The following is a 12,977-nucleotide window of genomic DNA, read 5'->3' as shown; positions in this document are numbered from 1 at the left end:
ACGGAATGACGCATGCGCAGTAGATCGATCGCGTTTTAAACAGGATCAGGGTTAATAACGAGATGATCTCCTGGGTCCCAGATTGTAGCCTGGGACGAAAAAGGTCGGGAAGCAGGTTTTTTATCCTTAAATGAATACGCTAAATGGACATACATGGAGATAAAGGTTAGCTTCTCCGCTGTGCGGATCAGCAGCCAAAGCCTCTGACGTCAGATCATCTCCTCCAGGCGTCCAATCAGCAGTGAGCCTCCCCGCCATCGCAGCCAATCAGCGTCGTTCTATCGCGGTGAGTGGCGCTGGCTTAAGGTCACCGCTGCCACTCGGAGCTAGCAGCCGGTGCGGCAGGAGCAGCAGGTCCACTCGGTGCTCGGGAAAGTTCTGGAGAAGTTCTGGTGAAGGTGTGAAGACGCAGGCGGCCGCAGACATGTCTCTGTCCACCAAGCTGACTCTGGACCGGGTGGAGGTGTCCGGGAAGCGGGTTGTCATGAGGTGAGTCTCGCCGGAAGGCGAGCTAGCTCCGGTTAGCTTCGGGTTTGGGCCGGAACCCGGGGGGGGGCGGGTTGGTGAGTCACCTTCTCCACGGTGGTACGTGTCGGCGGGGAGATGCTGCATGGACGGGGGAGGGAGAGGAGGCAGCATGGCCGCCGATCACAACCATCTTCTCACGTGTTGCGTCATCGAACGAGGAAATAGACGGGCGGGGACCCGGACCGGGACGCGGATCGGTCGGTCCTGCAGCACGGACGGGCCTGGTGGAAAGGGGAGGGGGCGTCATGATAGATTCACACACACACACACACACACACACACACACACACACACACACAGCTGGACCCCTAGAGTGAGAAGGTCAAGTCCATCCAGATCAGGCCGGTCCAGACTCATGGGGGATGACCAGAACCCGAAATCCACCAGATCCCCCGGTTCTGATCGGTCCAAAAAGACGCGTTCTTGAAGAACCGGTTCTGCTTTCTGAGTCTGGGTCTGAGAGGGACTCCTCACACATTTCTCAGCACCTTGTCCATCATCCAATGTTTCCAGCAGCTTCTACAGCCAATCATGGATCTGCAGGCTGCTGGGCTACAGGCCATGGCAGGAGGGTGCTCAGGTTCAGGGTCCGTGTGTGTGCGTGCGGGCGCGCGCGTGTGTTATGTAACTGGTGGGCTGGTGTATTCTGCATGTCTGAACCCACAACGTGTTTGTTTGAAAGGTGATCAAAGTCTGGACCAGAGCCACGTATTGTGCGTGTGCATGCGTGTGTGTGTGTGCTGACACACATAACAACATGAGGCTTTATTTCCTAACACAATAGTAAACAAATGGGGGATTAGAATGATGAAGGTGCTTTCTGGAGTAAAGGTCACCTTCACTTGGCCTTCACATGACCCACACCCCAAGGCTCCCCATCCAATCTAGTGACCCCAAACCGTACAAGCACACACACACATGCAAACATCTGCTGCCTGGTCCACCAAATGATTCAGACCTTCTCCTTTGCCCATGGGCAAGGACCAGTAGTCTGAATGTTCTCTCCGTGTCTCTGCTCCCAGGGTTGACTTCAACGTTCCCATGAAGGACAAGCATATCACCAACAACCAAAGGTAGACCTTCTGCTCTCCTGCAGTCTCCCCAGTGGAGGTTATTGTGGTCTGCTTGAACCTGGAGATGTCGTGTGTTCCTCCAGGATCAAGGCGGCCGTCCCCAGCATCCAGCACTGCCTGGACAAGGGGGCCAAGAGCGTGGTCCTCATGAGCCACCTGGGACGCCCTGATGGAAACTTCGTGCCAGAGAAATTCTCCCTGGAGCCCGTGGCTGCAGAGCTGAAGACCCTGCTGGGGAGGTGGGTTCCGGTTCCTGTCCTCCTGCTCAGCCTTCTTCCCCTGTCTTTCACGCGGTCTGAGGATAGAGTTGGACCGGATGAACGAAGCTGTGAGATGTTCCTTAACATCAACCACGTTTGTGTAGTATCATGTTCCTGTGGTCTGGTCTGAAGAGCACCATGTAAGTCTCAGCTGACTGAGCCTGTAGCTCCTCCACCTCCAGTGGAGAAGTTTGCTGGAGCACAAACGCCGGTCTCCACGTGGACCGCGCATGTTTGATCGTAACCGGTGCGACCATCTGACGTCTTCTCTGGCCTCGGACTCTGCAGGAACGTGACCTTCCTGAAGGACTGCGTGGGAGCAGAGGTGGAGGCCGCCTGCGCCAACCCGGCCGCCGGGTCCGTCATCCTGCTGGAGAACCTCCGCTTCCACGTGGCCGAGGAGGGCAAGGGCAAGGACGCTTCCGGAAACAAGGTGAGGGTCCTTCGGGGGTTGAGAACTTCACCCAGAGACGTTCCTTGAAGAAGACCAGCCCGGTGCACACTGTCCAGAACCAAAACCCTTCTGTTGAGACTCTCAGAACCTCGAGGAACCATCAGATCCTGGTCCTTGTTTCCACTTCCCGTGTGTGTCTTAAACCCCAGGAGCTGAATGTTCTGACCTGCGAGCCGACTTTCTGAACACACTCAGGTTCAGATCTAGCATCAGGTCCAGGTGTAAGTCCAGGCCTAGTGTTAGATCCAGGTCTGGACCTGGGATCTATGGACCATGTCTCGGTCCAGGGCCGGGGTAAGGTTGTTCTCAGAGGATGCATAGGGATTTCAGATGCTGCGAAGGGTGACATTTATGCTGAAGGTCATGTAGGTGCCATCTGGAAGGCTTGCCTTTCCTGTCTTTAGGCCTGCCTGGTATTCTGTGTGTGTGTTTGGGGGGGGGGGTATTTTTAGAAGATCATGGAGACAGTTGTCGGCGCTGGTGGAGGAACCGAGCCAAGTTCCACCCGAGGAGCTTCTGCCCTCCTCAGCAGATCAGACATTCAAGACATCTGGTCTCCAATTTCATCGGGAGAACGTGGGTCTGACATTTGCAGGAGGACCACGACCTTCTCTTGACCTTTCCCTGCCTCCGGTCCCAGCCTGGAGACCCTGCTGGCTAAAGAGCAGCAGGAACCCGATCCTGACATTCTGGAGCTGACCTCCATCAGGTCTGGTCACGTGCTCCACGGCGATCACATGGAGCTGATCGTTTTTCCCGAGCGGGAAACGACCCGCCAAATCCCAGGAGGAGAAGAAAGCTGCTGCTTCGTGAGGTTCTGGAGCCTCTTTTCAGTGAAGTCAGATGTTCCACCTGTCAGTCCTATACCAGACTAGAAGGGTGTCAAAGTGTTTCTTTGTGAGCAGTAAGCAGGAGATACAAGACGACCGTGATCGGCGAGTCCCTGTCCGGAGCGCATCCATCCCGTCACCATAGCGACCCACCGCGTTTCTGACTCTAGATGTTCTCTTGTTCTGCAGACCAAGGCCTCCCAGGAGCAGACCGATGCCTTCAGGGCCTCTCTGTCCAAGCTGGGAGATATCTACGTCAACGACGCCTTCGGGACGGCGCACCGGGCCCACAGGTGAGCGCCGTCACACCTGAGGCGGAGGAGATGCACGGTCAGGTCTTCATCGCCTCCATCCTCTTCATCTCCTGCAGCTCCATGGTGGGTGTGAACCTTCCCCAGAAGGCCGCCGGGTTCCTCATGAAGAAGGAGCTGGACTATTTCGCCATGGCTCTGGAGAAGCCGCAGAGACCATTCCTGGCCATCCTGGGCGGGTGAGAGCTCTTTGTCATGTGACCGGTTGTCTGAAGGCCACCGGGCAAGGTAGATCTTTCCACTTTTCAACCCGAGGTGGACCATTCTCCTTCTCAAGACCTGAGCAGCAGAGCTCAGGCTCATCAGAGGAGAACATTGTTTGTTTCAGTCAGTGGTCCAGGTTAGATCGGGTCTACCCAGAAGGTCCTTGAGAAGAAGTAGAGAAGGAAATGCAGCTCTTCAGTTGCTTCATTTGAACGTCCAAGATCTTCCCAGCAGGAAGCTCTGGTCTTCTTGCATGTCGGTCAGATTTAAGATCCTGCGTCATTAGATCCTCCATCAAATACAACACAGGGTTTCAGAGGAGATGTAACCCTCTGAGCTTCTGGAGGAGGCAGACCTTCTGTGCGTCCTCTTCAAGGGGCAGGTGCAGAGATAAGCATGTTCTCCTGCAGACGGCCACTCACCTGACATGAGGTCAGGGGAGAACCTCCAGGTGAGCGCCTGCGTTCTCACCTGCTGTCCTCCTGCTGTGCTCCAGGGCCAAGGTGAAGGACAAGATCCAGCTCATCAACAACATGCTGGACAAGGTCAACGAGATGATCATCGGCGGGGGGATGGCCTTCACCTTCCTCAAGGTCCTCAACAACATGGAGGTGAGGAGCCGCCGTGTGTGTGTGTGTGTGAAATTCTAACCAATTATCTGAAAGTCAGGAGCTGTGAGAAGATAAATCACACACACACACTTTGTTTGTGTTCTGTAACCCTGTTCTCCTAATCTGGAGCTGGTGTTGAAGGTCTATTGTCGAGTTGTGAAACCCATGGAGATCCAGGTCTGAACTCACGTCTGACCCGCAGAACAAAACCCTGCTGTTTGTTCTCCTCCCTCCACACACGAGGAACGTGACTCTGAATGTTTCTGGGGAGAACCAGGCAGGTCCTGTGGATGGAGGTCCTGTGTGTCCCAGCCACCTCCTCCGAGAACCAAACTTGTCCTCCCAGAGGCCCATGCAGGAACAACCACAGGAAGGGTTCATTTAGTGGTAGAATGTTGACTCCTGGGGGTCAAAGGTCAATCCGGAAGCGTCTCCACTGCCTCCTTGAAGGCCAGACATTTCGAATTAAACTCGACAGGATGACCTTCATGTAGAAGCTTCAGGTTGACCTCCTGTCCGTCACAGCTGATGTGACCTGGACTGGGCCGACAGACAGTGTGTGTGTCTGTGTCTGTTCAGATCGGCAACTCCCTGTTTGACGAGGAGGGGGCTGGAATTGTGAAGGACCTGATGGCCAAAGCTGAGAAGAACGGCGTGAAGATCACGCTGCCCGTGGACTTCATCACGGCCGACAAGTTTGACGAGAAGGCGGCCACGGGCACGGCCACGGTGGCGGCGGGGATCCCGGCGGGCTGGATGGTGAGGAGAGCGGGACTGGGGGGGGCCGGGGCCTTGAGTGGGTCTTCTCTAACAAGAGGTTCTTCTCCAGGGTCTGGACTGTGGCCCTCAGAGCTCGGTGGCGTACGGTGAGGCGGTGGGCCGCGCCAAGCAGATCGTCTGGAACGGACCCGTCGGCGTCTTCGAGTGGGACAACTTCGCCAAGGGGACGAAGAACCTGATGGACAAGGTGGTGGAGGTCACCAAGGCGGGCTGCATCACCATCATCGGTGGGCCTCCACTCACTTCTTCCAGCCCCCTGCTGGGGGCGGGGCTTAGAATGTTTTAGACCCGTGCTGGAGGCGGAGCTTATAATGGTTCAGGCCTCTACTGGGGGCGGGGCTTAGAATGGTTAAGGCCTCTGCTGGGGGCGGAGCTTATAATGGTTCAAGCCTCTACTGGGGGCGGGGCTTAGAAGGGTTCAGGCCTCTGCTGGGGGCGGAGCTTAGTCCTCCTGCAGGCCAGCAGATGCAAACATCTGGTTTTCTCTGGAAGAGCTCTTGACAACCCACATCCTGTTTGCCCTCCCCCAGGCGGCGGCGACACGGCCACTTGCTGCGCCAAGTGGAACACGGAGGACAAGGTCAGCCACGTGAGCACCGGAGGGGGAGCCAGCCTGGAGCTGCTGGAGGGTGAGTTGACCGCCATCCACTTGGCACCAAAGGCCTACAGATCTAGAAGTAAATACCTCCTGTTTGTGTCTTCAGGTAAAGTCCTGCCCGGTGTGGACGCCCTGAGCAGCGTCTGAGCCCCCACAGTCCACGGGGTGTGTGTGTGAGTGTGTATGTGTGAGTGTGTGTGTGAGAAAGCACTGGATAGCAGAGCCCTGGTTGCTCCTGAGACCTGCTTCAGCCTCTTCTTCATCCTCTCCTCTGTCCTCATTGGTCGGGGGCCGAGTCTCCTGTGATTGACAAGCATCAGGTGACATCTGCTGTGGTCGCAAACTTCAAGAGAATCATCTCATCAGATGGAGGATGGTCATCCTACTGACGGGCTGTGAAGGTTTCATTCACCTGTAAACTGCTGGTCATCAGCTGCTGCACTGAGACGCTGTGTGTGTGTGTGTGTGTGTGTGTGTGCCGAGCGTGTGCGTGCGTGTGTGTGTGTTACTGTCTGCACTTCCTTCATCACACATTCATGTCTGAGGAGAAACGGTTAACGTGGCGTCGGTGTTCCTCAGAGATCTTCTCGTGGCTCCGAGACGTCCTCCTTCATCTTCTGCTCCAGAAATAAAACTGTGGAAGATCTGTGTGTTTGAATGCCTGGTCATTGGGACACACACACACACACTGGTGTCTCCCACAAATCTCCATCAGGTGCAAACGCCATCCACACATCTGCCGGCAGGCCCTGTTGCCAAGGTTACCATGTCTTTCACGTTTGACCATGAAGAATAAAGAAGTGCTCAGAGATCATTTTATCTCAGACATTTATTAATTTATTCACTGCCCATAAGGCTGGGGGGACCAATCACATCCTCTTAGAGGCGGGGCTTAACCTGGCCAGCTCAGCTGTCAATCATGTCCAATTTGTTCCATCTGCGACATGGAGCCCTTCAAACTCTTGGTTTGCAGGTGAGGAGCATGTGGTTGGGTGGAGGTGACTTCCGGAGTCTAGACTCATGTGGAAAATAACTACAGAAGGCCGCTGTGAATCGCAGCACATCCCATAATAAGTACATTTGCACGTTGGCTCCAGGTTTTCATCTCGGACTGGAGGTGCAACACACACATACACACACACCGCTGTCCTCCAAGGCACCTTCTCAGGGTCAGGCAGGCGATGCAGGTGAGGGTGAAGATGTCAGGTGAAGAGGGTGTTGGTGTTCACATAATCTGCCTCAGGAGGGAGATGGAAGGGTGGGTGAAGGTTCAACATGAGACAACTGAAGAAGCACCAGAACCCTGGAGCAGATGTGGAGGTGAAGCTTCTGGTAACATCTGAACCTAGCAGTACTGTTTGACCCGGTCAAAGCGACCCTAACCTGCAGCATCTCCTCACCTTTGACCTGCTCCCCACCATGGTCCTACTCCTCACCCTTATCCTCATCCTGCTCTCCACCTCAATCCTGCTCTCCACTTCCATCCCACTCCTCACCTCCATCCTGCTCTTCATCTCCATCCCGCTCCAGCAAAGCTCCAGCCAAGTATTGAGAGTTTTCGTAGTCTTCGTCTGTCAGAAACAGAGGGTGAGATCTTCATGCAGCTGAGGTCCTCAAACTGGAGACACGCACCCTGAGGTGGACGTACCTTCGCTCATAGATTCCTTCTTGTGGACGTTCACGTAGATATTCAGCAAATCGGAACCTGGAATCACAGCAGAGACAGTTGGTCACCCTGGAGGTGGACGTGGAGATGGAGGTTCTCTGTCAAAGATCCTCAAAGGTCAGCACCTCCTTCCTTCATCTCGATCTCGTTCTCATAGATGGTCGGGGCCAGCGGAGCTCTGTGGACACACACACACACACACACACACACCAGTTCATTTGATAAAAACTTTGAATAGTACTTCTTCTAGTACTATTACTACTTTTAGTACTATTGTTACTTGCTGTTTCTTGTACTATTAGCTTAGATTTAACTTTATTGTAATTACACATGTAAGATAAGATAAGAACAACTTTATTTATCCCGAAGGAAATTGTTGTGCCAGAGTTTCAAGCAAAACATAATAATAATAGATAATAGTAGGAAGGAGGGAGAATAAAAAAAAAAATATATATATATATATATATATATATAAAGTATTTGTATGTAAGGATACACAGTAACAAAATTCAGTTAGCATCTCCACAAAGCAGGAGCGCATATGTGCAGAATGTGCAGTATATGCTTTTTTTTTGTGGAATATGTACAGCTAGTGCAGGTATGGTGAATAATTGTCATGTGTAGATTATGGACAAATAGGTAGTGATTAGTATGTTTAACAGATGGCAATATACAGATGGAACTACAAATATGCAGATGTCTTATAGAACTCTACAGAATGGATACTATAGAGATGTTATATGAACAATTATACAGAATATACAAGTATAAATAGTGTAACCGGATGAGCAGCTGCCAGATGCTCGTAAAGTGAACACGTTATAGCCAGTTTTGCAGCTACAAGAAATGCAGATTGCTACAGAGCTGTAGCAAGGGAACTGGTGCTGATGAGGAGAAGAGGGTGGTGAAGATCACCTCTGGACAGAGTTCAGTAGAGTGACAAGCTATTCCTGAACCTGCTAGTTTTGGTCTGCAGGCTCCTGAAATACCTCTTGGAGGGGAGGAGCTGGAAGAGTCCGTTGGCTGGATGAGAGGAGTCTCTTAGAACATTTGGTGCCGGCGCAGGCTTCTCTTCTTGTAGATCATCTATAGCAGGAAGTTGACTACCTGTAATGCGTTGGGTGGTTTTCACCAACCTCTGTAGTGCCTTGGGATCAGCGACAGAGCAATTCCCATACCACAGTTGGTCAGGATGCTCTCTAGAGTAGAAGTTACCCAGGATGTCACCAGAGAGATGGCTCCTTTTTAGAGTCCTCAAAAAGAAGGAGGTGGATTGGTGATGGACTTTCTTAATCGGGTTGGAGGTGTAAGTTGTCCAGGACAGGTTCTCAGAGATGTGGGTCCCCAGGAATTTGAAGCTAGAGACTCACTCCACCTCCGTGCCATTGATGTGAAGAGGGGCATGGGCGTCTCCTTCCTCCTTCCCGAAGTCCACAATGATCTCTTTGGTTTTACTGGGGAGTGCCCGTGCCGAGTGTGATGGAGGTTGCAGTCTGACAAGACATGTTGGAGTCTGTTGGTTAGAAAGTCCATGATGTCCATAGTAGATGAGGTGTTGCCGCTCTTGTAATCTATGATGGCCTGGATGCCCTACCACATGCGTCGGGGGTGCGAGTTGACAAAGTGTTCCTCCACCACCGGCTTGTGTTCGTGCTCGGCCTTCTCGATGCCCCTCTTCGGGTCTGCTCTGGATGTACCGTAGGTCAGTGCATCACCTGATCTGAACGCCTTGTTGCGAGCCTTCAGCAGCAGGCGCTCTTCCCAGTTCATCCATGGCTTCTGATTTATCTGTTTCTCTGTTATGACACTGTCAACTGTGATGTTATGTTCGACTACTGATTCGGTGTAAGAGTCAGTGTCTACGTGAGAGCCACAGGTAGCCTAAGAAGCAAACATACTCAGGCTGTGTCTTCAAACCTGTCCTGGAGTACAACCCACGCTGGCCATGCCTAAATGACCTTCACAGTTGGTTTCACACAGTTGATGAGTGGTGAGTACTTGGGGATAAGATACAAAGAGAGGTGATCAGGTGGGGGACGAGTGTCGCCTTGTGGGTTCCAGGAATGTTGGTGTAGACGTGGTCAAGGGTTTTGTCCCTTCTGGTGTGGCAGGATACATGTTGGTGGACTTTGGGAAATATTGTCCTTAGATTGGAGCGGTTGAAGTCACCTGCTACAATAAATGCAGCCTCTTGTTTTGCAGTTTGTTGTTCACTGATGGCTGTGTGAAGTTCAGCCACAGCAAGCTTGGCGTTAGCATCCGATGGTATATTAGCAGCTGTTATTTTTGGGGAAGTAAACTCCCTCGGCAGATAAAGTGGCCTGCATTGAACCATGAGAAACTCTAGGTAAGCTGAGCAGTGCCTACCAACAGTGACAGAGTTTGTGCACCAGGCCTTGTTGGCATAAATACACAAACCTCCACCCCTTGTCTTGCCGGAGTCATCTGCTGTTCTATCCGCCCGGAGAGTGTGGCGCCCGACTAGATCATTTGCAGCGTTGGGTATCCCGTCATGTAGCCGTGTTTCAGTGAATACCATGACATTAACATCCACGATTCTGTTGTGGTCGGTAATTCGAAGTCGAAACTCATGCATTTTGTTCGACAAAGATTAGCAAGGAAACGCCGGGAAGGGAGAGCCGGTGTGGTGTTTGCTGTGGCTTGCCTCTCAGTCCCCTCGCTTCTGCTCGGCTTGGTAGCCTTCGAAGCGTAGGGAGATCTTCTTAACTCAGGGATGAGACGAAGGTTGCTGATAAAACAGTCAGATGTTTGTAATCCGATGTCCAAAAGCTCTTGTCGGATGTAGGGTATTAGAGAGAAGCTGTTCTGAACGAACAGAGTAGAAATAACACTGCTATTTTTTTTACTGCTTGTACTATTGCCACTTCTAGTACAATCAACATGGCAAGTACTATTACTACTGTTAGTACCACTACCACTTCTTGTACTGTTACCATTTTTTGTAGCAGTACTGCTTCTTGCACTTCTTGTACTATCGCTAGAACCACTGCAGCTCCTTGTAGTATTACCTCTGCTTTTACTACTATTAGTTCCTGTCCTATTACCACTGCTACTACTATTACTGCTTCTATTTCTAGTACTCCCTCCCTCTAGTACTAATACTACTTCTACTGCTATAAATATTGCAAGTTCAATTACTGCAGTTAGTACAATTACAACTTTGAGTACTATCACTACTGCCAGTGCCGTTACTCTTTCAGGTACTCTTACTACTACTTTTATTCCTTCCGGTACTTGTACTCCTTCCCACACTAGTACTGCTGCTCGTCCCAGCCCTCCTCGTGGTTCCTCCACCAGTTGGAATTGTCCTTCTCCTGGCCAATGTTGTGTGGTGAGTGTGTGTCCTGGTGGAGCAGAAGATGCAGAGGAAGAAGTTCTTACACGTAGGTGTGCTCCTCACTGGCTGCAGATGAAAGCCTCCCCTGAGGTGGACCTGCGATGGGAACGCACAGTTGACGACGACACCCGGTGAATGGAAGGACCTTCTGATCTCTGAGGACTTCGCAACCATCTTGATGGCGTTCTCAGAGCTTCTCAAGAGTCAATTACAGGGTTGAACTCCAGGACTTACCTGGTGACGATTCAGCAGGGGTTGTTCTGGAAAGGTGAGAAGATGAGTTGAATGAGCGTGAAGGTCCGACAGGACCGACCAGTTGTTACCAGATCTCTGAACGTTTGACCTGAACCGGAGACGTCCACATCTCCTGGTCCAGATCTTCTGGGCGCGGGCACTCACTCTGAGATGGCAGGCATCCGATTGGCTGAGGTCACTGAAACACAGAGTCAGGATACCTTCAGCAGCTTCTCAAGGTCATCTGAGGAGTCTCACCACAGAGCAGACAGGAGCTACAGACGATTTCTGGAGCACACACACACACACACACACACACACACACACAGGAAGGACCTGCTGACCCACCTATCTTGGATTTGGTGACGGTGAACCTGCTACCCCCCCGCACACTGTAAAGCGAAAAGCAGACGTCAGAATGGTACCTTCAGCCTGGACCAAAGCAGACCAAACATCTGAACCCAGATTACAATCCCAGGATGAAGAGGGATGAAGAAACAGGGAACTCACAATATCTGGGCGTTGTAGATCTGCGTCTCCTCCTGGATGATCTCTGGAACACAAGGAGACAGGGTCAACTGACTGTGTGCAGACCGATGTTTCAACAGGGGTCGTTTTTGATCCAACGGAAGGTTCTGCCAGAACCCCTTGAGAACCCTCACACCTCCACCCACTCTGAATGCCAAAGTTTGACTTTTTGGAAGACCAGAACCTATCTGGAATGTCCACACCAGACAGGCAGATCCAGCAGGTTCTAATTCCATTCAAATCCAAACCAGTCTAGTCCACCTCGACTGGAACTCAGGCCTGGATCATCATCATCCTCATGACAGATTCTTTACTTCCTGGAACCCAGTACTTCTTTAGTACCTGAAACCCTTTACTTGTTTAGTACATGGGACCTGGTACTTCTTCAGCACCTTGTACCCAGTACTACTTTAGATACTGGTACCCGATACTTCTTAAGTACATGCTATCCTGGGATTCTTTAATACTCAGCACCCAATGCTTTTTTACCTGGAGCTCTACTTCTTTAAGCACTGAAACCCTGTACTTCTCGAGTTCTTGGTACCCAGACTTCGTAAGTTCCTAGTTGGCAGTACTTCTTCAGTATCTGCTCTGGTGAGGTTCCAAGCGAGCAGATACTGACGTGATGTCATCATCACCGCCGGCCTCTGATTGGCCAGAGAGGGTCTTCACTGAGCTCTACGCCGGAATCAAACCGACCATCTTTAAAAGAGCCTGCTTTAGCGCTACATGTTAGCATGGCTGCTGCGTCTAGACCTTCTCATGAGACAAAAAGCTTCGCTTCAAAACCCACAAAAGAAAAACAGAAAACCACAGCCACCGCCCACGCGGAGATGGAACGAGGAGGTTCAGGACCTCTGCCCGAGCGAAGAAGATCTAGGTCTTCCGGGGTCTTACTGTTTCTCCTTTTGCAGCTCACACAGAGAAGAGACAGAAGGCCCAGGGACAGCGTGGACACCAGCGTCAGAAGAACCACCTCCAACCCGGGGCTTCCCGTCATACTGAGACACGGAAGAGACCTACAGTCAGACGGAACCTGAAGGTCTCACATCCTGGAAGGGGTCCAGCCCGAAGGTCTCACCTCCTCCGTCCGAGGCGGCAGTTTCTTAGCGTTGGGGTGAGCGGCGTGCAGGATGTGGTCGGGCCCAACCAGCAGAAGCCCTGTGGTCTCCTCTCAGCTGGGGTGCAGCTGCTGACAGTCAGCCCCGACCTGCACCTGAGCAGAAGAAGAAGAAGAAGAAGTTGTGAACTCTGCCCTTCACCCTGGTTGGTAGGACACATGTCAGGTGATTATTGATCCACAATCGCCTTCACTGATCAGAACCTCCTGGAGACAGAGTCAGGAGGTGACCGGGGAGGGCCGACCTCCTCCTTTCAGGAGGTCAGACTTTACATATCAGGCTGGAGAAGGAACTGAGAGGAACCCTGCAGGAACCAACGAGGAGAACGTCCAAGCTGAAGTATTGATCGCTGATCAGGAATCCCAAATCAGCTCCAACATCTAGCTGGATCTGATCCATAAGAGCCTGGAGACCAAGGTCC

The 12,977-nt window shown here is 52.0% G+C and overlaps 2 protein-coding genes across 2 annotated transcripts; one reads left to right on the top strand and one right to left on the bottom strand.

The window, feature by feature from the left end:
• Positions 1–295: 295 nt before the first annotated feature.
• On the top strand, positions 296–6,295 carry pgk1 (phosphoglycerate kinase 1). Its single transcript, XM_086161019.1, has 11 exons — positions 296–489; positions 1,551–1,601; positions 1,685–1,840; positions 2,150–2,294; positions 3,335–3,438; positions 3,516–3,635; positions 4,157–4,271; positions 4,851–5,030; positions 5,101–5,278; positions 5,582–5,680; positions 5,756–6,295. The coding sequence occupies exons 1-11, from the start codon at positions 425–427 to the stop codon at positions 5,794–5,796; spliced, it is 1,254 nt and encodes a 417-aa protein (XP_086017145.1). The 5' UTR covers positions 296–424; the 3' UTR covers positions 5,797–6,295.
• Positions 6,296–6,504: 209 nt separating this feature from the next.
• Positions 6,505–12,643, bottom strand: LOC147226579 (uncharacterized). The gene is made up of 11 exons (XM_086161020.1): positions 12,517–12,643; positions 12,333–12,436; positions 11,418–11,460; positions 11,256–11,299; positions 11,073–11,106; positions 10,908–10,933; positions 10,718–10,769; positions 7,441–7,493; positions 7,298–7,354; positions 7,146–7,220; positions 6,505–6,883 (listed from the first exon to the last, which is right to left on the bottom strand). Exons 2-11 carry the CDS (start codon positions 12,433–12,435, stop codon positions 6,852–6,854), a joined length of 519 nt encoding a protein of 172 aa, XP_086017146.1. The 5' UTR covers position 12,436; positions 12,517–12,643; the 3' UTR covers positions 6,505–6,851.
• Between the last annotated feature and the right edge of the window lie 334 nt (positions 12,644–12,977).

Source organism: Fistularia commersonii, chromosome 15 (assembly GCF_037954325.1).
Source record: "Fistularia commersonii isolate RoL2024-O1a breed Wild chromosome 15, RoL_Fcom_v1.0, whole genome shotgun sequence".
NCBI lineage: Eukaryota > Metazoa > Chordata > Actinopteri > Syngnathiformes > Fistulariidae > Fistularia > Fistularia commersonii.
Note: the sequence above shows the minus strand (reverse complement) of the source record. Positions and strands in the feature narration are given on the sequence as shown.

Coding starts and splice junctions, on each gene's coding strand:
- pgk1 (XM_086161019.1), top strand. CDS start 425: ATGTCTCTGTCCACCAAGCTGACTCTGGACCGGGTGGAGGTGTCCGGG. Junction 1,602..1,684: donor CATATCACCAACAACCAAAG/GTAGACCTTCTG, acceptor GTGTTCCTCCAG/GATCAAGGCGGCCGTCCCCA. Junction 5,031..5,100: donor GGATCCCGGCGGGCTGGATG/GTGAGGAGAGCG, acceptor GTTCTTCTCCAG/GGTCTGGACTGTGGCCCTCA.
- LOC147226579 (XM_086161020.1), bottom strand. CDS start 12,435: ATGACGGGAAGCCCCGGGTTGGAGGTGGTTCTTCTGACGCTGGTGTCC. Junction 10,934..11,072: donor CGGATGCCTGCCATCTCAGA/GTGAGTGCCCGC, acceptor TCACCTTTCCAG/AACAACCCCTGCTGAATCGT. Junction 6,884..7,145: donor AGATGAAGAGCAGGATGGAG/GTGAGGAGTGGG, acceptor CTCCTGAGGCAG/ATTATGTGAACACCAACACC.